General features: G+C 42.3%; 1 protein-coding gene across 7 annotated transcripts in view; it reads right to left on the bottom strand.

Moving 5' to 3' along the window:
- LOC115465822 (utrophin-like) overlaps nucleotides 1-25,189 on the bottom strand; it is a 1,296,369-nt gene that overhangs the window by 965,368 nt on the left and 305,812 nt on the right. For all 7 annotated transcript variants that reach the window (XM_030196568.1, XM_030196575.1, XM_030196573.1 and 4 more), the window contains 3 exons: nucleotides 19,657-19,764; nucleotides 10,393-10,572; nucleotides 1,498-1,667 (listed from right to left, as the gene is read on the bottom strand). In XM_030196568.1, the coding sequence (XP_030052428.1) occupies nucleotides 1,498-1,667; nucleotides 10,393-10,572; nucleotides 19,657-19,764 (458 nt within the window). The remainder of the gene's footprint in view (nucleotides 1-1,497; nucleotides 1,668-10,392; nucleotides 10,573-19,656; nucleotides 19,765-25,189) is intronic.

Raw genomic sequence — 25,189 nt, 5'->3', positions numbered from 1 at the left:
CCTAAATTTAAGGTCTATTGAGGGCTCTAGTCTAATATTCCAACCTAAAAGTGGAGGGATCAGATGTATAATCTGCACAATAATAGATAAAATAAGCGCAAAAGTATTACTTGTAGGGTTAGACAGGACGTGAAGTCTTAGTCCATGAAGATACCAGAAGGTTCATGGCTATGAATCTCCAGATCCCTGAGACAGCCAGGTGCATGTGCCAGGCAAGGAGAAATTAGGTCTTACCTGATCATTTTCTTTCCATTAGTCCTTCCCATTTTTACAAAACCTGTGGGATAGCTGTGTCCATCAACCAGCAGGTAGAGAAAGAGAACTGAAAACTGAGCTGAGAAGTATCTCTCTCGTTATCAAGTCCAGCTCCTGAGTATTTATGTAGAAAAGCAGTAAACCCAACAACCTTGAATAATTTGCTAACTTAATACTAACCAGAAAAGCAAACATGTGTGGACCTCTCTCATCTCTGGACAACTTGTAGAAAACAAGAGATATGCAGGAAGCACTATGCAAGGTGACAGTCGTCATTTGACCCATTACTCTGCACTGACTAAACATCTCAAAAACTTTGGATGGGCCTCTGGAATAGTGGGAAGGACTAATGGAAAGAAAACTATCAGGCAAGACCTAATTTCTCCTTCCATTGTGTAGCTTCCAACTATTCCAGAATTTGTGGAATGTTCACATGACTTTGTAGAGACCACATTAGATATCTCATATATAAAAAAAACTTAAAAGAAGAATATTGAGCCTCTTCATCCTCTCTACAAAAGGAATGAAGCTCCACAGACTGGTTGAGATGAAATGCTGATACAAGTTTCAGAAGAATGGAAGAAACCATGCACAGGAAGACCCCCACCTCTGAAAAGTGAAACAAAGGATCCAACAATAGAGAACCATAAGCTCCAAAACCTTATATGCTGACACAACAGCCACCAAGAATGCTGTCTTTAGTGCAAGATCTTTCAAGGAGGCCTTCCAGAGTGGCTCAAAAGAAGGCTTCTGTAGAGATTGAAGGACTAAATTAAGGTTCCACTCTGGAAACAGCATACAAAATGGAGGCCGCAAGTGGCCTGCTCCTGGCAAGAATCAAATATCATCTAGGTGAGCTGCAGCGTATGTCTTCTGTAGTCGGCCCCTCTCCATCCACCTGCTGGAGATAGAAAATACTGAGGAGCTGGACTGGATGCCAAGAAAGATACGTCTCAACCCAGTTTTCAGGTCTCTATCTCCACCTGCTGGTTGGTGGACACAACTATCCCACAGGTTCTGGAACAGTGGGAAGCTACATAAATGGAAATGAAGTTTGGAAAGCTCAGTTTCTAGTTCAATTAATTATAAGTTTCATATGTGTATAGGTACATACTTGTATTTTCCTACACATCTTCCTGACAATTCCAGACACTTTCTGAAACAAAGCATTTGTAGACATATGTACAACACCAACACATTACTTACACGAAAATGTGCCAAACGTATCAAGACTGCTCTTACTTTTTCTTAGAATCCATGTCCAAATGTATTTGTCGTTTCTTTGGTGGTGGTGGAGGGGGTAATTCCTGTTTTGTTATTTTAACTGTTCCTTCTTCCCTCATAGACACTGTTTCTGTAACAACTTTCTGTGTTATCTGGGATATCCCCAGCTTCTCCACTGTTTGGGTTACCTGTAACAATATTGTTTTGCACAGCAGATAAGATGACTGTGTCAGCCCAAGCACATCCAATAATATGTCAGCATTAGTTTGAAAAACAGTAAAATAGCTGCCTATAATGTTCTTAGCAGTGCTTTTTTTGTAGGAAAAAAGGTACCGTACTCATTGTGGGCGTGGTCACCATCTATGGCATCCACACCCACAGTAGCCACACGCCTTATACCAGCCATGGTACATATAAACAGGTATCATTGAAAATACTACACCAGTATAGGAGAAAAAAATAACTGGTGATTTTCTTTCCATTATAAATAATTTCTATAAGCTGTTCCAGCTCCGGTATACCCAGTGCAAAATAAGACAGCAGATGTAAATTCTCAAATTGGACATATTCCAAACATTTAAATGAAAATAAAATGATTTTTCTACCTTTGTTGTCTGGTGACTTTATTTTTCTGTCTTTCATTCATAAATTACACTATAAGTTCATGATTGTTTTCAAGTTTCTTATGGATTAATCCTGTAAATCTTTTATATACCCATAATGTTTGTTATCATAATTTTTAACGTTACATCATGTGTTTGTATATATACACACATATACATATAAGTATAGTTATATAACCCTAATGATTTTTTAAATATAATTTAATTATTTCACATATCCAATACTTTTTATGTTAATTTTGTATGTAACACTATGCGTTTTTATATGGTAATGACTCAAATGTTTTAATTTCATAATTTCATATATTGCTTCATTCATTCATTTATTCATTTCTTATCAAACACAATATTTGGTCATGTCTGCTTTTTATGTAGATTTACCAAGACCCCTGAGGCAGGCCTTAGGGCCGAAACATGGCTGTGTCGTGGTCGTTTTTATGTTTCAACAATTTTTATTGATGATGCAACAGATAAAACCGCCAATAAGCTCGAGTTACAGGAAACTGAAAGCAAAAGCACCTGAATAAGAGCCAAGTAATAATCTCATCATCAAAGTTTTAACATTTTTCTCCTCACCCTCCCTAATCCCATAACCTCCCCCCCCCCCCCCCCCCACCTTCAAGATTTGATGTTCATGTCCAATTACTGGAAACACTTTCCTTGAGCAAACATAAGGTTGGGCGATCCAAGTAACCGATACTATACAAGAAAAAGCATGATAATCCCATAACAAGCCCCCCCATACCAGCAAACAACCTTACTGGTGTAGACCTCCCTCCCCTATATTATGTTTCAACAATTTTTTTATTGAAGACAGTTAATGAGAGTATATATAGTATTATTTATATCCAATACATACCTACAATATAAACCAAAATCAGACAAGTATCATCGTCATAAATTTTTGTTTAACCGTATCTCCAGTACCCATTTCTTCTTTTTCCTCCCCCTCCCCTCCTACACTAAATTTGTGCTTAACAGAAAATTTACCAAACAATCCTATACAAACAAACCTCCTCCCCCAACCCCTCCCCTCCATCCCTTCCCCCTCCTTAAACTCCTCCCCCCATCCTTCCTATAACCCCAATCCCGTCTACCGCATTCCCTCTATCCTCCCTCTCCCCTCTTCGGCTCTGCAGCATTCGCTGATCCCGAGTGTTGTTAAGTTGTTCCAGGTTTTTCACAGATCAGGTCACCCGATCCCTATTGTCTTCTATTACCCTCCTTTACCTGAATACCCCTTCGCTAAAAAGAATTTAACACAAGACTGTGGGCTCTGTGGGACAAGGATTAGATATATTTATCCCAAATTGATAGAAACAATTTCCGCCGTTTAAATGTGAGACGAGCATATTGTTGTTCCAGCAGCATCAAGGCATATAGTTTATTCCGCCACTGCCAATATGAAGGAGCTTGGTCACTGATCCACTCTCCCAGCACAGTTCTTTTACCCAACATCCCTGCCTTCCTGATGAACAGCTGAAAGTATTATCTTGGGGGCCAAAATCTTCATACTTATCCAGCAAAAATCCTGCCAGTGATTTCCTAATTGATCTTCCCCCCAGACTCTCTAGATAGGAAATCATTGTCCTCCAGAAAGTCTGAACCTGTACACAGTCCCACATCGTGTGTATAAACGAATTAACCATTGTCTGACATTTCCTACATATCGGAGAATCTATTTCTCCGGCCTTGAAAAGACGTTCCTGTGTAAAATAAGCTCTATGCAATACTCGAAAGTTACTTTCGCGGAGCTCAGCACTGATCAACCCCAATTGACTCCGCCTCGCTAGTTGATCTAGATTTATCAAGGTATCCGAGATACCCAAATCTCTACTCCACCATTGCTGTATCTCCACCTTTCCTTGCTTTTTCTGTATCATCTCTAACGCTTTCTTGAAGGTAGATACCGATGCCCTCCTGTTTTGAACTGGTTCAAAAAATTCTAGTAATCGCTAAGGAAGAATCGCTTATCTTGCAGATCAAGACTCTGGATGTAGTGCTGTATCTGTCTATAAGCAAACAGATCCCATGATTCCACTTTCTCTAAATTTAGTAATTTCTCCCAAGTCATTAATTGCCCTGCATCATCCAAAAGATCCTTTATTTTTATTTTTTTGTTACATTTGTACCCCGCGCTTTCCCACTCATGGCAGGCTCAATGTGGCTTACATGGGGCAATGGAGGGTTAAGTGACTTGCCCAGAGTCACAAGGAGCTGCCTGTGCCTGAAGTGGGAATCGAACTCAGTTCCTCAGGACCAAAGTCCACCACCCTAACCACTAGGCCACTCCTCCGCTTTATATATCTAACCCTCTTGCTTTCCCATCCTTGGAAACTAACATTATCATTGCCGGGCGCAAAATCAATGTTCCCCACCAAAGTTAGTTGATCTGACCTCTGCAGATCTCTCCCCCCCCCCCCCCCCCCCCCCAGCAACGGTATCATATATTTCCATGTTTTTCGAATCGATTTTAACAGGAGGCTGTTACGTAACTCCTCTGGGATTTTGTGTGTAGGACAGTGAACCAGAGAAAAAAATACTCCAGGGATTATAGGTCGCTTGTTCTAGTTGCCTAGGTGTATACTCCTGACTTTCTAAAACCCAGTCTCCAAAATATCGTAGTAGACAAGCCCAATTATAACTCTTCAAATCCGGTATTCCTAAACCTCCCTGTCGTCCCTATCGTCGTGGTTGTTTTTAAAGCATCCTCAAAGACTTTTTTGTTATCCTCTCTGGATTTACCTTACTGTATCTTCTTTACGTCTCAAGGCTTCGTGAGGTTTATATCCTCCTTTTTTGGTTGTTTTGACTTTGTTTTTCTGATCATGTTGGTCCCAGTCTCCGATTCTGCTGCTCTCTATCTGTTCCCTTAACTCTGTTTCCAGGGCTTCCTTTCCATTTATTTCTTTACTTTCCTCCTTTCTTCTTCATTTCTTGCCCTACATCCATAAGTAAAAGCTGGGTCCTCTGCAGACTTGACTGGAGGAGATAGAGTGGATCCAGCTTTTGTCTATTTTCTCCATGTGCAGTTTTTCTCCTCTTTTCCCTTTCCCTTATCTCCGTCAGTATTCTTCCCTTCCCTCCCCTCCATTCCTATGCATCTCCCTCCTCTCTCTTCCCTCTCATCCATCCATGTCCAGCATTTTTCCTCTTCCCCTCCATCTATGTCCAGCATTTCTCTTCTCTCCTCCCCTCCATCCATGTTCATCTCACTTCCTCTCTCTTCCCTCCCCTCCATCTATGTCCAGCATGTCAACTCTCTCCACTGCATCCGTGTCCAGAATTTCTCATCTCCCCTAAATCCATGTGCATTTCCTCCTCTGTCTTCCCTCTCCTCCATCCATGTCCAGCATTTGTCCTCTCCCTTCCCCTCCATCTGTGTGCATCGCCTTCAACTGTGTTTCCTTCCCTCCAACATTTCTCCTCTCTTCCCTGTCCTCCACTCCATCCATGTCCAGCATTTCTCCTCTCTCCTTCATCCATGTGCATCTCCTTCCTGTTTTCCCTCTCCTCCATGTCCAGCATTTCAACTCTCTCCACTCCATCCGTGTCCAGAATTTCTCATCTCTCCTAAATCCATGTGCTTTTCCTCCTCTGTCTTCCCTCTCCTCCATCCATGTCCAGCATTTCCCCTCTCCCTTCCCCTCCATCCGTGTGCATCTCCTTCAACTGTCTTTCCTTCCCTCCAACATTTCTCTCTCCCCTGGCCTCCCCTCCCATCCATAGTAACATTGTAACATAATAGATGACAGCAGAAAAAGACCTGCACGGTCCATCCAATCTGCCCAACAAGATAACTCATATGTGCTACTTTTTGTGTATACCCTACTATGATTTGTACCTGTGCTCTTCAGGGCACAGACCATATAAGTCTGCCCAGCACTATCCCCGCCTCCCAACCACCAGCCCCGCCTCCCAACCACCGGCTCTGGCACAGACCGTATAAGTCTGCCCAGCACTATCCTCGCCTCCCAACCACCGGCTCTGGCACAGACCGTACAAGTCTGCCCAGCACTATCCCCGCCTCCCAACCACCAGTCCCGCTTCCCACCACCGGCTCTGGCACAGACCGTGTAAGTCTTCCCAGCACTATCCCCGCCTCCCAACCACCAGCCCCGCCTCCCGATCTTGACTAAGCTCCTGAGGATCCATTCCTTCGGCACAGGATTCCTTTATGCTTATCCCACACATGTTTGAATTCCGTTATCGTTTTCATTTCCACCACCTCCCGCGGGAGGGCATTCCAAGCATCCACTACTCTCTCCGTGAAAAAATACTTCCTGACATTTTTCTTGAGTCTGCCCCCCTTCAATCTCATTTCATGTCCTCTCGTTCTACTGCCTTCGCATCTACGGAAAAGATTCGTTTGCAGATTAATACCTTTCAAATATTTGACCGTCTGTATCATATCACCCCTGTTTCTCCTTTCCTCCAGAGTATACATGTTCAGGTCCGCAAGTCTCTCCTCATACGTCTTGTAACGCAAATCCCATACCATCCTCGTAGCTTTTCTTTGCACCGCTTCAATTCTTTTTACATCCTTAAGATACGGCCTCCAAAACTGAACACAATACTCCAGGTAGGGCCTCACCAACGACTTATACAGGGGCATCAACACCCCCTTTCTTCTGCTGGTCACACCTCTCTATATACGGCCTAACAACCTTCTAGCTACGGCCACCGCCTTGTCACACTGTTTCGTCGCCTTCAAATCCTCAGATACTACCACCCCAAGATCTCTCTCTCCGCCCGTACCTATCAGACTCTCCCTGCCCAACACATACGTCTCCCGTGGATTTCTACTCCCTAAGTGCATCACTTTGCATTTCTTCGCATTGAATTTTAATTGCCAAACCTTAGACCATTCTTCTAGCTGCCTCAGATCCTTTTTCATGTTTTCCACTCCCTCCCGGGTGTCCACTCTGTTACAGATCTTAGTATCATCCGCAAATAGGCAAACTTTACCTTCTAACCCTTCGGCAATGTCACTCACAAATATATTGAACAGAATCGGCCCCAGCACCGATCCCTGAGGCACTCCACTACTCACCTTTCCCTCCTCCGAGCAAATTCCATTCACCACCACCCTCTGGCGTCTGTCCGTCAACCAGTTCCTAATCCAGTTCACCACTTCAAGTCCTATCTTCAGCCCATCCAGTTTATTTAAGAGCCTCCTGTGGGGAACCGTGTCAAAAGCTTTGCTGAAATCTAAGTAGATTACGTCCATAGCTCGTCCCTGATTCAATTCTCCTGTCACCCAAAGAACTCAATGAGATTCGTTTGGCACGATTTCCCTTTCGAAAAACCATGTTGTCTCGGATCTTGCCACTTATTGGCTTCCAGGAAATTCACTATCCTTTCCTTCAGCATCGCTTCCATTACTTTTCCAATAACCGAAGTGAGGCTTACCGGCCTGTAGTTTCCAGCTTCTTCCCTATCACCACTTTTGTGAAGAGAAACCACCTCTGCCATTCTCCAATCCCTCGGAACCTTTCCCGTCTGCAAGGATATATTAAACAAAACTTTAAGAGGACCCGCCAAAACCTCTCTGAGCTCCCTCAATATCCTGGGGTGGATCCCGTCCCGTCCCATGGCTTTGTCCACCTTTAGCTTTTCAAGTTGTTGATACACACTTTCTTCCGTGAACGGTGCTCTATCCACTTCATTCTCATTTGTACTATTTCCAGTCCGTCGCGGTCCATGTCCAGCGATTCTCCTCTCTCCCCTGGCCTCCCCTCCCCATCCATGTCCAGCGATTCTCCTCTGCCCTCCCTTCCATGTCCAGCGATTCTCCTTTGCCCCTATCCTTCCCTCCCATCCATGTCCAGTGACTCGCCTCAGCCTCCTCCTGCCCCTGAGTTCCAGTTCCAACCCCAGCCCCATCTGTCCACCCTCAGCTTCCCAACTTTTCGTTCCTGAAGCCCTGCATTAAAATCTTCTATTTACTTCAAGTCGAAAGCGGCAGCGAAGGCAACAGGCAAGCTCGCCTGCTCGCTTCCCTTCCCCTCAGCGTCCCACCCTTGTGGAAAGGAAATTATATCAGAGGAAGGCAAGACACTGAGAGAGAAGGGAAGGCTGGAGGTGAGCCTGCCTGATGCTTTCACTGCCGGTTCGCAGCTGCAACTTCAGTTAAATAAAAGATTTCAACGCAGGGTGGCACGAACAAAAAACAGGGAGCTGAGGGCAGGCAGGTGAGCTGGCCCTCAAAAAAAAGGTGCCAGTATGCCGTACCGGTGCGTACCAGCCCAAAAAAGCACTGGTTCTTAGTCAAGCTAAGGGCTCCTATGTTATGGATGCGCTAACCAGTTAGCATGCCGGTAATGTCAGCACGCTAGCTGATTAGCACATCCATGCTCATTCACAAACCCTGACACACCCCCTCCCAAAGATGGCCACACTAACACAGAATGATTTAACATTAGGCCTTTTTTCCTGCTCTGTGTGCGCGTTAGCACCTAACGCAGCTTAGTAAAGGGACCATAAATTAGCAAATATCTTCGCACAAAATCATACAAGTGACTAACGACGGACTGCAGCTATTTTATCTTGCTAAATATCAAATATTTGAAATGACACGCATCTCAATGATTCCTTGATTTCAATACATCTAACTTGTCAGTGTCAGCATTTAAGAAATATCACTGGCCACAGGCAAGACTGATAGCTCAATGGCATGCTGTGTTTGCCAAGAACAAACCTGCCATCTTCCACACTTAGTAGGAACAGTAGGGAGATTTCAGAAGCATCTAGACATGTAAATACCAACAGTAATTTATCTAGATCACAGAGACAAATAAATTTTTTTGGACTGGACTAGATCTCATACACTGGGGGTTAATGATCAAACAAATAAAACATTCCAACGCCGACATCCATTGATAATTTCAAAACTTCAACATAATCGAACACAGAAGCCTCAGTAGTGACTCGTTTCACATGAGCTTCTGTTCATGGCTCACCTTAATCTTCACTGGCTCCTTATATCGTGGTAAGATTATATGCATATTTTTTTTCGATATCAAAATTTTAATATCAAATTTAATCATTCATGACACTTTACAATTTCAGAAAACTTATCTTCAGCTTAACTGCTAAAAGGACAGACCGACATGGGCCATGTTTCAAATCTGCATCAGGGAAGGTCCTGTTATAAAGCTGCTAACACTCCCTTACTGCATACAGTGATTTTAGAAAACTGCTGTCAGTATGTGTACACCCCTGGGAAGCAAGATTTAAAAGTTGCATGGTGGAGAATATAATTCCCATTTTAAAACAGAAAAGTCCTGTCTTTAAGCAATTTCACCCCTAGTGGTAGTACCAAAACACTACTGCTGGGGAGGAGGAAGGGATCAGAGGCACCATTTTGAGCCCAAATGCCAATGGGGCAGGAGCATCAGGGGATTATACCTGCCTCCCACTGAAAACAAGGGACAGCACGGGTAAGACTAGGGGAAGGTATAGTGGGGTACAGATGTCATTGGCTCTTGTTGGGGGGGGGGATCAGAAGAAATAGAGGTGTCATGGCTCTTGTTGAGGAGGGGACAGAGGGGTGTGGGTATGCTAGCTCTTGTCAGAGAAGTCTGGGGGTGATGGACGGGATCATGGTTCTTGTCTGGGAGGGCCAGGCTGAAGCTGAAGGGGTCACTATATGGGTTGCTGCAGCCATTCTGAGCTGTTCCTGAAAGCTGCAGCATGCATTGAAGAGCTCAGGAAACTCTTTCAAGGCTTTTTTTTCCATTTGTAAATAAAATAATAGCTCCTGTTGGTTATGCTAGCGATGTGTTGCCTTGTCCTCTCTTTCTGCCCGCTTTTGTTTTTAATGATGTTGTAGTTCCTTTCATTTCTAATTCTATTTGATTTTGATTGTAACCCGCTTTAATTTTGTTTTTGAAAGGCAGTATATTAAGAGAATATTAAACAGAAAGGTACAGTCCTGCACATTCTTATATGTATTTTACAAAAGGCTCCACATTTAGCAGAGCCTTCTGCAAAATACAGGGGAAACTGAGCATATCCTGACCTAGATACAAGTTTGGGTGAAGCAGAGGCAGTATATTAAGACTTCCCCAGCTACACAATCTTTTTTTTTTTCTGTTGTACCTGCTTTTATTATTCTATTTACTTTTTTGAATTGTGCATCACTACACTTCCATATCTATAACCATAGCTGGACACGTGGTAGTACACTGTTCTTGTTACTTCAAAAATCTTATTCCACAACTCCTGATAATCTACATATTTCCAAAATGACAGGGTACTAGAAGATTGTCAATGCTAAGTATAGTACCTGATCAGAACAGTCCTCCAGTTTCTGCACTAAGCTGTCCCACCTCTGGGTAAGTTCTTCCATACTGGCATTTATTTCTTTGGAAGATTTCTTGTTGTTGAGAAGATGAACCACCTCCTGTCCAATCTCACCCAACTGGTCCAAAATGTGACGTTTCATTCCCATGTCTTCTTTCAAAATCTAAGAGAAAAACAAATAATAAGCCTTTCCCACCACTGCAAAAAGGATCATCTTCCTTTCTCTCCCCCTCACCTTAAATTATTTGATAGTGAGATTGCATATACCACAGGCCTATCAAACCCTACTTTCTCAGCTGGCCCCCACAACATGAAGCAGAACTATGCAACTGAACACAGAAGAGCTGAGTCTGTGTGGTTTAGCAAGAGGAATAACAATGATTACGTAGGCTTGGGGAAGACCATACACTGGTGGTCATCACATGTAGGAACTGTATACAAAAAAAAAAAGAAGCAGCAGCATACACGGTATATTTAAAATATAAGAGCTTAATAGTGATTTTGCCTCTCCTTTCATGTTTATATTACTTGATGAGGGCTGATTTTACCAAAGATCTGGAGAATGTTAGCTTAAATCATGGTTCTTCCCATTAAAGGTACAAATTTCTGTTTTCAGGGAGTTCAATGGAGTCAGCATATAAACCACACAAAAATATCAATGGCCTATAACTTTACCATGGATGCATTTGCTTCCATTCTTTTCGAAGATGTAATTGCAAGACCAGACAGTTGAGCTCAGCTGCCCCACTACAAGATGGCATGCCACAGCAGACCAACCCTTATAGCTTACTCCTTGGAACACAGCCAAGAAAATATGAGAATTACAACTGAATTTTTAAAAAATAAAAAAAACTGAAGGAACCAAACTGACAGACTTCCTAATGGCTAAATGATTGCTTGTTTTACTTTCCAAGTGAATGAATACGATTTTCTTAATTAGTGAAAATTTTATTTAGACTAGATTATTTTCAGTTTATTTTTATCTTTAAGATTTACTTACCACCATTCTGAAATTCACCCAAGGTGGTGTACATCAAGTTTAACTGGACACAAAAAATTTACAATCACCTATTTTTAATCTATCCCAACTCTGTTATACAGTATCTTGTTTTTCTATATGTTTCACCTCCAAAGAAGACAGAAGCTTGGCACAGCAGGAAGAAAAAACAGCTTGCCATACTAATGTCAAGTCTTTAAGATCAAATCTTTACTTTCACAATCAATCACTGTGCAGTATGTAAATATATATGAACTTAACCACCTATGCATCATAAATGTCTGTTTCTCTTTTTGATTATGTGTAATTATATGTACATATTTATGTTCATGTGATTATTACAATTTTACCACATGGATAAATTGAAAGTAAGCAATGGTTTTTGATATTTTAAATATGTGATCACATAATTATTTATAATACAATTTGGGACACAAAGATTTTTTTTATCTTTTATGATTTTACATGCAGTTTAATTGTATATTTCATTAATGTTTTATGTTTGGTTTTAGCAGTGTGATGCAATACCCCTGATGCAGCCTGAGGGCCACATCAGGTTTTATTCTGGGACTAAACGATCTAAAAGACTTGACGTTGGTATGGCAAACTGTTTTTTGTTCATGTCCCACCTCTACTTGTCCCCTTCACTGTCTATGTAGATGTTATCATGTGTATTGTGTTTAAACAGTTGGAAACAGGATGCTGAGAACTATGGTCCTTGGGTCTGATCCAATCTGACATATCTTATGTTCTTTATGACTCATGTCTTTAATATGAGTGTTTTACCGCATTGTTTAATCTTTCTGTGCTGTCACTGTATTACTATACTTTAATTTGCCTGTTTCAAAGTTTACCTTGTGTGATGTGCTAGTAATTGAACACTGTACTATGGCTATACTGTCACAATATTATTTCATGCTATATATATTATCTTTTTCTTGGCATTACAGTCGTTCACAGACTATAGAACAGAATACAGAAAATAGACAGACGAGTAAACAATCAATCACAAAAAAGCAAACCCAGCAATGAGCAAGGCAAAAGAAATTAGAAAAACCAGGATGCAATTGACAACGTAAGTCCTGATGTAATAAAGCACTTCCTGAAGTTTGAGGTAGTCTTGTGTTACAAGAAACCTTCTGGGACTGAGTTTCAGAGTGTGGCGGCTAGTCCCTAGAAGAGTCACTAGCAGGTATCACATTGTGTGATTTCCTTTGGAAGAGGCAGAGTTAGAAATGTTCTTTAGAAGGACCAAGAAAACCTCAGATACCTGGAACACACATAAATGGAAAGACTGTTCTTCAAATACTCTGGACATTTTTCTTTAAGGGCTTGAAGATCAAAGAGTGTGTGTTAAATCTGGTCCTATATCATACTGGTAACTCAGGTCAGTCTTGCAGCATCTTTCTGTCTTCAAGTTTTTCACATCAGGCCAACATATAACACATTACAGTAATACAGTCATGAAGTGGAGTGGAACGGATAGACGTGAATCGTTTGTTTACTCTTTCTAAAAATACTAGGACTAGGGGGCATGCAATGAAGCTACAAAGTAGTACATTTAAAACGAAACAGAGAGAATGTTTCTTCACTCAACATGTAATTAAACTCTGGAATTCGTTGCCAGAGAATGTGGTAAAGGTGGTTAGCTTAGTGGGCTTTTAAAAAGGTTTGGACGGCTTCCTAAACGAAAAGTCCATAGACCGTTATTAAAATGACTTGGGGAAAATCCTCTGCTTATTTCTGAGATAAAAAACAAACTCGTAGAGTTTTTCAGCAGGAGTACTGTGTTTGTTGTGACAAATAGAACAATGTATCTGTCTATGATATCAGGGGAAGTCTCATATAGTCACCGAGGCAGTTTCATCTACCATCAATCATGGTGTACCTCTGTTTGGTGATAGATGTAATCATCGACATACTCCCTCCTACCTCTATTTTAAGCTTATCTTTTTTTTTTGTATCGAACTAATCTCACTGTCTTTTATCTGATACGTTATGACTTTTCTCTACAACCTCTATCAACTCCCTTCTGAAATCATGAATTAGGCTGTATCTAAAGTGCCGTGGGTGTGCTAATCCTTATCAAACATCCAGCATATAGAAAACTTGACTTATTTGTTTGTCCAGGTGCTGATATAACCTAGACAAACAGATAAGTCAAGTTTCCTATATGCTGGATGTTTGATAAGGATTAGCAAACCCACCGCACTTTAGATACAGCCTGATTCATGATTTCAGAAGGGAGTTGATGGAGGTTGTAGAGAAAAGTCATAACGTATCAGATAAAAGACAGTGAGATTAGTTCGATACAAAAAAAAAAGATAAGCTTAAAATAGAGGTAGGAGGGAGTATGTCGATGATTACATCTATCACCAAACAGAGGTACACCATGATTGATGGTAGAAGAAACCGCCTCGGTGACTATACGAGACTTCCCCTAATATCATAGACAGATACATTGTTCTATTTGTCACAACAAACACAGTACTCCTGCTGAAAAGCTCTATGAGTTTATGTTTTGTATGTTTGATAATAGTAGTAGAGCATTACCATAACATAGTGATAGTTATTTCTGGGATAAGCAGCATAAAATGTATTGAACTTTTTTTGGGATCTTGCTAGGTATTTGTGACCTGGATTGGCCACTGTTGGAAACAGGATGATGGGCTTGATGGACCTTTGGTCTGTCACAGTGTGCCAATACTTATGTACTTATTTATAAGTTATTACAGCATGGCCCACTGTGGCTATATTTGCTTTCTTGATGTATGGCAGCTTTTAAATACTTGAATTTGGAGGACTGAAGTAAATGTTGAGTCCATGGTTTCAGAGGGAGAGCTTTTTTTCCCCCCGATTTATATTAATCATTTTTAAGAAAACAAATACACCACCAAAACCATAGCCAAAGGAAAAGGAGTTATGTCCACCACATAAAGAAACCCAAACAATGTAAAGGGGATGGAATTTGATATATCGCCTCTCTGTGGTTACAATCAAAGCATTTACATATTACACACAGATACTTATTTTGTACCTGGGGTAATGGAGGGTTAAACGACTTGCCCAGAGTCACAAGGAACTGCCAAAGGAATTGAACCGAGTTCCCCTGGTTCTCAGGCTGCTGCAGTATCCATTGGGCTACTCTGTCAGCATAATACTATAAGCCCACCATTATACAATATATCACAGTATGTGATTGCTTGTGTAAAGGACCCACAAAAGCTCTGTTTTATTTAGGTTCAGTTTGTTGTTGGGTTTTTTTTTTGTTGTTGTCAATTCTTCAATTTGTATTAACAGGTAGTCAGTTTACTAGGAGCTGTAACTAAGACCCATCCATCATTTGTGTAGATGTATAACTGTGTATTCATAAACTGAATCAGCTTAGCTCTGTCACGCTTCCTGTGGAGATTATCTAGCAGAGATATAAGGGCAGCTTCTGTTCTTTAATCAGGTCTGAATCAGGAATGACACAGATCCAGGCATTCTTTTTTTTGTTTGTTTTAAGGGGCGTCCAATAAACTTTCCTAGAAATGTGGCGCTGGATACTAGCCAATAAGTTTCCAGTTTGTCTGGACAAGTGTGCTGTTTTTTTTGTAGAGGCACACCCGCCACCCTTTTGGTGTTGTTAGCAACTACCCATTGGGAAAAAGAAGAGTTCACAATACTGTATTTGTGGACCCTTTTATAACCCCCCTCCATCCCTATCCATTTGCCAACTGCACTATCTTTGATGGGCAGGCATCCAGGGAACATCAGTCATAGGCCTCTCGGAATTCTGTCAAGGCCATCTCCTGTTACCAGTCTCCTATGTTTGTGTATGAGAGGAGGAGGGATGAATTTGTGCTCTCCTGGATACCTGACAGGATTAGCTGTAGGTCCTCACAGAGACCTTTAATTTGCTGGCAAAGTATGCAGCAAAACTGCTGCTGTGTCAACTAGGCAGACTGATTCTTTTGTGGGGGTTGAAAAGGTACTTTGCTGAATTTGTAGCCTGCTCAATGCATAGAGAAAAATGCTTTTTTGGTTGCTGTTAACACTATGGTCCTTGGGTCTGATCCAACCCGTGGATCAGACCCAACATTCTGCAAACACTCTGCAGAATGTTGCCATGGGTTTCCTACAGTTTAATCTGGCAATATGTAGGCAAAATTCATGTCATCTATTTTCTAGACGATGGCAAATAAGGACAAAATTAGCCCAACCAGGCTGTCCAATTGAAATCCTTCCACGCTGGGTAAACATAACAATTCCCATATATAAAACTCAAGATCAACCCCCATTTCAAGCAAGCACAAAACCTCCAAAACCTTCTGCTGTGATGCTCCAGTGACTGCTGCTGACTCTCTTCTCTCTGTTCCCTGTAACACATTCTGTACATCACACATTGCATACTGCCTGTCTTACCCGAATCCTGCTTCTGACTGCCCAAGGGTATCACTCACATCTGACTACATAAGCTGAGGCAAGGCACCTGTGTGCAAGAGCACAACCAAAGAGCAGGTTATGATCCTTGTGCACTCTGTGAGGAACCCCTGAGGGTCAGGAAAGAAGGTATCCGGGAGAGGAGCAAGATGGGTAGGTTTCATACCCAGGATTCCAACTACAAGTCCCAGGATCCTAGGGGCTAGGAAGCCACACCCCCACGGAGGCATAGGTTTCCCAAGAGCCGGAGAAGGGAGGAGGACTACAGTTCCCAAGAACCCCTTGAAAGCCCTGGGGGCAAGCAAAGAGAGCAACAAGGGAACTACAAGTCCCAGGATCCTGAGGGAGAGGAGGGGGATTGGCTGAGGAGGAATAATCAGGAGGGAGAGGACCAGCTGGGGACCATAAAGAGAGAGGAGCCCATGGAATGGGAGGTGGAGAAAGAGGTCGGAGGGGAGATCCAAGCCCAAGATGACTGGGGAAGTGAGCCCATGGAGATTGCTGCTCTAGCTCAGGTACAAGGGAAGAAGTTAAAAGGCTTCATAACAAACCTTCAAGGCTGGGGAAAGCTTGGAGGAAAAGTTAATCAGTCATGCCATGCTGGGGAGGCAGTGAGTGATTTAAACTGTGTCCAGAAGTCATGACATGCTGGGGAAGCAGTGAGTGATTTAAACTATGTCCAGAAGTCATGCCATGCTGGTGAAGCAGTGAGTGATTTAAACTGTGTCCAGAAGTCATGCCATGCTAGGAAGCAGTGAGTAATTTATACTGTGTCCAGAAGTGGTGCCATGCTGGGGAAACAGTGAGTAATTTATATTGTGTCCAGAAGTGGTGTCATGCTGGGGAAACAGTGAGTGACTTGAACTGTGTTCAGAACACTGCCACGCTGGTGAAACAGTGAGTGATTTAAAACTGTGTCCAGGAATCAGGCCATGCTGGGGAAGCAGTGAGTGATTTAAAACTGTGTCCAGGAATCAGGCCATGCTGGGGAAGCAGTGAGTGATTTAAAACTGTGTCCAGGAATCAGGCCATGCTGGGGAAGCAGTGAATGATTTAAACTGTATTCAGAAACTGTGGCAGGCGGGGGGAAGGAACAAGGGGTGATATGTGCTATAACCAAGGACTATGTCTAGAAGAGGAAATGTCTTGGCCTTGCTGATGGAATAAAGCGGTTTTAAGCATATTTTTGGAGTCTGCTTCTGGGAGTGCTGTGTCCAGGGAAGGACCCTTCCAGGGTCAGCTGAATTCATACCTGCAGAAAGGCCTGAAGGTGGTGGCCTGCTGACAACTCCTTGAACACATCCATGGCATCACTCTGTTTCATGTTTCTCACCCTCTGGGTTCTCTCCTCTCCAACTGTTTTGCCTCCAACCTTCATGGTGCCCTCAGGTATGCCCCAAACATCCCTTCCCATTCCTTTCCTATCTAGACTGCATTCTAACCCTGCCTTCCATCCGAGACCCTCCCATCAGCATCTCACCGCATCCCTCCTGTCTTCTCGACCTGCTCAAGCCACCAACCAGTTATAAGAACATAAGCACTACCATACTGGGACAGACAGAAGGTCCAAGTCCAGTATCCTGTGTACAACAGTGGCCAATCCAGGTCACAAGTACCTGGCAAGATCCCAGAACAGCAAAACTGATTTTATGCTGCTTATCCTTGAATATGCAGTGGATTTTCCCAAGTTCATCTTAATGATGGCTTATGGACTTTTCTTTTAGGAAATTATCCAAACATGTTTAAACCCTGCTAAGCAAACTGCTTTTACCATATTCTCTGGCAACGAATTCCAGAGTTTAATTACTCGTTGAGTGAAGAAATTTTCTCCAATTCGTTTTAAATTTACTACTTAGTAGCTTCATTGCGTGCCCCCTAGTCCTAGTATTTTTGGAAAGAGTAAACAAGCAATTGACATCTACCTGTTCCACTCCACTGAATATTTTATAAACCTCTATCATATCTCTCCTCAGCCGTCTCTTCTCCAAACTGAAGAGCCCTAGCTGCTTTAGCCTTTTCTCATAGGAAAGTTGTCCCATCCCTTTTATCATTTTCGTCACCCTTCTCTGTACCTTTTCTAATTCCAATATATCTTTTTTGAGATGCGGTGACCAGAACTGCACACAGTATTTGAGGTGCAGTCGCACTATGGAGCGACACAAAGGCATTAGAATATTCTCAGTTTTGTTTTCCATTCCTTTCCTAATAATACCTAACATTCTATTTGCTTTCTTGGCCGCCACTACACATAGAGTAGAGGGTTTCAACGTATCATCTACGATGACACCTAGATCCTTTTCCCGGGTGGTGACTCCTAAAGTGGAACCTTGCATCACATAACTATAGTTTGGGTTCGGGTTCCTCTTTCCCACATGCATCACTTTGCACCTTCCCAGCTTAGAATCAGCCTCCTCAATGCCTGCTCCCTTAGACACAAATGTCACCTTGTTGCCGACCTTATCCCCACCCATTCCTTTGATATTCTTTGTGTAACTGAAACTTGGCTATGTCCCGGTGACACTGCTACCCTTTTGGATTCCTCCCCCTGGTTTTCACTCCCAGGTGATGGCATTGCCTTCCTCCTGACCATTTAAACCACTCTCAATCTCTGAAGCTCTGATCTTATGTTTTTCCTTCCCCAGCTCCCATTTCTATCTTGCACTTCTCTATCATCCTCCCCCTGCCACAACATTCTCTACAGAAAAACTTTCTTTCATATCTGAATGCTGGGCCCTTTTCCATCCACTTCTCCTTTTGGGCGACGTCAATTTACCCACGTCTGAAACTGCAAACTCCTTTTTCACTCTTTTGCCTCCAGTGCTGGTCTCCTTCAACACGTCTTTGGTTTCACTCACAATGCAAGCAACACGCTTGATTTCATTTTCACTTCTGCACACACTGACATTTCTCCCTGCTCTCTATCCAAGTTTCTGTTACCCTAGACAGATCACCTTTTGCTCGTTTACCCCTCCCCTCTACTTACTCCAGTCTCCCACTCCACCTACATTCTCAATGACTCCTCGATTGCCCACATTGCCACTGCTCTTGATTACCTGGATTCACCCTCATCAACTGCTCCTCTTTCAGACCATGTTCTTAATCTTAACTCTGACCACTCCTCCATCTTAGCTGACTATACTCCCCATTCCTCCTCCACAAAACCCCATTCCCGCTCAGCCCCTTGGTTTTCTGCCAAACTCCACCTTTTTCAAACATTCATCTGCAGCACCAAGCAGAAATGGCATAAGTCTCCCATGCCTGCAGCTCTCTCTGTCCCGAGAAAGCCATTGCGAATACTGTGGTGCCACACGTCAAGTCAAGTGCAATTTCCTCTGCAGTAAGATTGCATTTACAGTCAATCATCCCCAAACTGTTTTCAGCATTTTGAATCTACTCTCACCTGCTTCTACTACCTACCATAATTATGATTCATCACTTCCTCCTCTCGCCACCCTAGCCGATGCATGGCAACCCAAAACCACCTCCTTCCGCTTGTCACTGCACTCGACATTTTCCTTCTATCCTCTTTCTCTCTCATCTGATGCCCCATTCCCCCCTCCTTGTTCCCCCTCACCCATAGATTCCTCTTCTTCTACATTCTGCCCCACAGTCATCTGGACTTCCTTCAGTCCCCCCTCATAAAGCAGAAGCTCAACCAATTAGATAGCATAGGCCTAGCAGACTGCCCCAAACTCCAAAAATCACTCAACCAGATATCTAAGGGTAGGCAAAAGACAAACACTAGAAGAAAGAAAGTATTTTTCATTATCTCATGCTATTTGTCCCCAAAAAAAGATTATCTTTCCATCACGAAAATATGCTTACCGTTAGTTTTCGAACATTCACACTGAGTTCCTTTGGGTCTCTGAAGTTACTCTTCTGGATTTTATTTAAGGAATCTTCCTTCTCAGTCAGCCAGGCTTTAAACAAGCACTGCAAAAGAAGAGTGAATCAGGGGAATACTTTGTGGTTCATTAGTGAATAAAAATCCCTACCCAGTTAACCCTTTGGTGGATCCTAGGCAAACAAGTGAATTGGGGCTGTTATCATAATAAAATACATTTTAAAACACCCACAATGGGGACCACTCCCTCTCATTCTATAACAGATCACCTAAATTTGTCTACTGCACACTTAAAATTATAGAACACTAGCACTTATGCATGTAAACAGCATTAGTGTGACCAACTGCTACTCTATAATTACAGACTAAAATGGCCTAGCACACAATTGTAAGGGGTTTTTACAGAGAGTGGCATAGGCAGGGCCAAAATTTACGCACGCAACTTATAGAATACTATAAATTATGTGTGTGAATGTCACATGTAGCCACTAACATTCACAACAGATACAGACCTGTTAACTCCTAAATGTAAGCACATTGTTGCCGGCTCATGCTAGTACTCTATGATTATTTGTTGCATTTGTATCCCACATTTTCCCAACTATTTGCAGGCTCAATGTGGCTTACATAGTACCGTGATGGCGATCACCAATTCCGCTGTGAGAAATACAGAATGGTATTGCGTTAAGAGTTCATGAGTGGCATAGTAAATTAGGAAAACAGGAAGGAAGAGTTAAGTTTTGTCCAGTTCTGGTATAGGTTTCGTTGTGTTGCAGGGTTCAGGTGTTTAGGTTGGATCGTTATGGTATGCCTTTTTGAACAAGTTGGTTTTTAATGATTTCCGGAAGTTTGTTAGGTCATGCATTGTTTTCATGACATTTGGTATTGCATTCCATAGTTGCGTGCTTATGTAGGAGAAGCTGGATGCATAGGTTGATTTATATTTTAGTCCTTTACAGCTTGGGTAGAACAGATTCACAGCTGTGTAAATTGTGGTCCCCAGTTATAGAATTGCCCCCAACACATATAGTGTCTGGATTGCAGAAGAAACCTGGCAGAGAAGGAAGCAGCAAGTAAGACCCTTCTGTGGGTGGTAGTAGCTCTGTCTGGACTCTGGCCACCCCCCCCCCCCCCCCCCCACCTCCAATTCTTTCTACCAGTAAGTGACTTGAGCAAAAATCTGCTTTTGGACTCATTCAATTGGCACATCTGAGAGGGCCCTCCTAAATTTTGGGGCCATAAGCACATGTCTAGTTTGCCTATTAGTGGCAAACTCTACACTTTATTGCGTATTATGTTAATATTGTAATGTAGCATATTATTCCATATCTTATACTGTTATAATTGTCTATTGCCCATGTCTGGTTTATTCTTGCTGTACAAAAGGCAGTAAATAAATCCTAATAAATATATACATAAATTGCAATTTACCACTAGCCTGCCTGGTTTTCTTGGTGAGCCCAAAAAAAGAGTCAAACACCAGTGAACCCTACCCCCACTTTTGTGGGTGGGGTTGTTGAGAGTAAGGGAAGAGAAGAAATCTTGGTGGGGTGCTTTTTATGTTTTAACTGTTTTATTGATGTCACAGTTTACAACATGCTTAGACAATAAACATAAACTTAATATTGATCTCTGTCTTCTTTAACAGACCTTTGACTAAAGTGTCATCAAATTTTTCTGTGAATTTTTTCTCCCTCTCCCCACCCCCCCATCCCCTTGCTTATGGTTCAACAATGTGTGTTATTTTTTAACAAGTCTACATATTAACAAGCATTTACATCCACAGTTATATACAATGCAGTTCCACATCATTTGCTCTCATTCCAATATATTCTGTTCAAATCACCTAAATTAATGCTATTCCCCTTTCTTGTTGATCTCCTTATGTCCAATCTTTGATCTTTATTCCCCCCCCTTTCCCTTAATCACCCCTTCCTCTTCCTCCTCCCCCCTCCCTTCAGCCCTCCCAGCAACTCTTATGGTGGGGTGCTTTTAAAATACAAACATGGTTATTCTTTCTAAGGTGAACTGTCACTTTCCTTGCCTGGTGAACTGCTCAGGAATGTGGCTGTTTGAACATTGTTACATTTGTATGAGAGGGATGGGCCCACAGCTCTGCCTGCATGTAAACGGAAAGAGATAGGCAGACTGCTGGGAGCCCTTTTACACATTTTGAGGTAATTAATTCAATGAAGGGAATAAAGCTTGTGGCACATATGATGAACTCACACTGAAAGGAGAGAGCTGGATCAGAATAAGGGAAATAGAAAACCTGCTCTCCATGAGTTTAGGGAAAGGGAAGCTTGGTGGCACAGCGGGAACAGGCATAGCCAGCCTGGAAGTCCAGCACATCAGCCACCAGCCCAAAAAGTCTCCAGCAGAAGGGTGAGATCTGAGGAGACAAGGAGAGGGCAGACTTACAAGGACAACAAAGGAGGAATCAAGGCAACACAGCCAAACCCATATACAAACATAAACATAACTAAGAAATTGGTAAGAGCTTACAGCTACTACCTTGGCAATCGAGACTGGAGGGGTTTAGGGTGTGAAAGACTACAAGTTACTGGTTCTAAAAATCTAAGCTAAAGATTGATACTATTGGTTGAAGTGCATACGTTAGAAAGTATTTGATATACTGGTTTAAGAGGTTAAGTACCAAGACTGTTGGTGTTTGTTTATGGTAACTGAGTTGATGTGAAAAGAAATTGTCATTACTTAAGTGAATAAGAGGTGTATATAGAAGCTCATGTTCAAAAGTTCAATAAAACCTGTTTGCCAACTTTGTTCACAGCAGTCTTTTTGGATCTTTCCGGGGGGGGGACAAGAGGGTAATCCCAGCCATTAATACTTTTCTTTCCCAGGTGGAGGCACAGTGTGACAAGGGACTGACAGAGACTATCTTCAGAAGGCTCAAGCTAGGTTTGGCCGCAGATCCAGGACAGCCCTGAAGGGAGCACTACACCCCCCACCACCAGCTGTGAGGAAAGTTTAATTTTGATTTTATCGAGAAATGTTGTCTAGGTCATCAAGAAAAAGAAATGCACATCTCTATCTGCCCACTTAATTACAAAAAGTGTTTTATAAGAGGTATAGCAAGTGGTGAGCCTTTTATAAAATGCATAGAGCAAAGAGACAAGTATTGGTGGTGCCACACAGAACACAAGCCCACTAAAAAGGAAGGGGGGAATGACATGCAACTCTGTTAAATTCCCTTCAGGGAAAGATTAGGAGCCATAATACCAACAATATCACATTCAATAAATGGCTTTTTACAAAAAATGGAGAACAGACCTCAGTTAACCCTGTACAGCCAGGCTCTAGAACATGTCACCATGTTCAGGGAATACATCAATGGTCATAAAAACTCCATTACAGCACTCCCTCTTTCCTACAATAGTCCTATGTGTAAAACACTTTTTTTAAATAGTTGTTTTTCTCAATTGCTCAAAAAGTTAAGTACTTAGCTTGCTCAATAAGTTGTGTAGGAGTTTCACTCTTCTCACCTTATAAATGAAGAAAAACACGCATTGGCAAGAGGGTCCCTTGGAGCGTTAACTCTACCACGCTCTTACAAAGCTGAACACAGATATCCTCCTTAATATTATGTATTGAATGCAATGTTGTTGCTATTATTATTTAAAGACTTTCAGCCTATTTCTATTTTTTTTAATTTATAGAAGTCTTTATTGAGTATTGAGAGACATAACAAAGAACAAGCAAGCCACAAACAGGCTACTTAAGCAAGTACAATACAATGAGGGAGGAACACAACCTCAAAAAATCTGAACAATATGCAGTCAAACTGCCTACTTCTATTTTTGAATAATTCAAAGATTAGAAGCCTTCTTGACTTCAGGTTCCTTTACCCCCCAAGAAGAAATCCTTTTTTTGAACATTCAGTTTCCAGCTACTCTTACAATTTATGTTATCCGCAAGATCCATAAATCAAATGGTGTCCCCTCCTGGTAAACTCATCAGTGCAGCTAGGCACTCTCCCTGAGCCATCATCCATTTTCACAGACAGGTCCCTAAGGCCTTTTAGTCTACTTATCTCCTCATAAATCAGAGATTGATCACAGGTGATAACTTTCTTGAATTCTCTTAATATTGTTTTTAGCCACAATGCACATAGAATCTCTTTGTACAAACATTCCCCAGCAACAAGCTATCGATATCAATTCATAAGAACATAAGTTGCCATACTGAGACAAACTAAAGGTCCATCAAGCCAAGTATCCTGTTTGCAACAGTGGCCAATCAAGGTGACAAGTACCTGGCAAGATTACAAAAGATTTTATGCTGCTTATCCTAAAAATAAGAAGTGGATTTTCCCAAGTCCATCTTAATAACGGTTTATGGACTTTTCTTGTAGGAGCTTGTCCAACCCTCTTTTAAACCCTGCTAAACAATTTATTGACCATTGAGCCTCCTGTTCCATCCAGCTGCCCTGTGCCAGATGGCAATAGATGACAGCAAGTCAAGTTGGGGAGCTCATTACTGTCATCACCACCTCCCATTGTGTTATCAGAAAGGGGGCTCTGACGATCAAATTCCTGAGCGACAACCACCATTGCATGCTCCATCTGACAACCAGACTCCAAGGAATATGAAGGTTGTACTACTGCTACACCGGAGGCTACTGGCTGAGCCTAGCGGCTGAGAATAGACTTCTGTAATGGCCACATATGAGCCCTTGCCCATGGCACCACTTCCATTGCTGCTGTCATTCACCCTATAACCTGGTTGTAGTCCAAGACCCTAGGCCTGCTTTGACTGAGAAAAGCCAAATCTGTTGAACCAGCTTTGACCTCCTACATTCCAAAAGATCTTTTCCCTTGCTGTATCAAATAGAATGTCTGCAACGAAGTTAATCTGGTCTTCTCAAAATTGATCAACCAAGCCAAAGACTGCAGAAGATGGACAACTTTGTCCATCTCTGCCATACTGTTCCAATAGGATGACGCACAAATCAGCCAATTATCGATATACAGGTGAACTCTGATTCCATGGCACCAAAGAAAGGCGGCCACCACCACCACCACCATAACCTTTGTAAACACTCTTAGTGCTTTGGCAAGACTGAAGGGCAAAGCTCTGAACTTGAAGTGACAGCACAGCACTACAAAATGTAGAAACCTCCGATGCGGTGGCCATATAGGTATATACAAGTACCCTCCTTGAGATCGAGGGCAGTGAGAAATTCTCCAACTTGAACAGAGGCTATCACTGCTCCTAGTGTTTCCATGAGAAAGCAGGACACTCAGAGGTAGAGGTTTAGATCTTTGAGATCTAAGACCTGATGAAAGGTGCCTTCCTTCATTGGGGCAATGAAGTAGATGGAGTATCTGCCTTGTCCCTGTTCAGCCTGGGGAACTGGATCAATGACCTGAAGTGCCAGCAAGTAATCTATGGTGGCCTGAACCTCGACCACCTTGGTTCCCTTTTGACCAGAAGAGAGGAGTGACCAGGCAGGAGAACTCCAACTTGTAACATTCTGTAAGAATATCCAGAACC

This window comes from Microcaecilia unicolor, chromosome 3, assembly GCF_901765095.1.
Source record: "Microcaecilia unicolor chromosome 3, aMicUni1.1, whole genome shotgun sequence".
Taxonomy (NCBI): Eukaryota; Metazoa; Chordata; class Amphibia; order Gymnophiona; family Siphonopidae; genus Microcaecilia; species Microcaecilia unicolor.
Note: the sequence above shows the minus strand (reverse complement) of the source record. Positions and strands in the feature narration are given on the sequence as shown.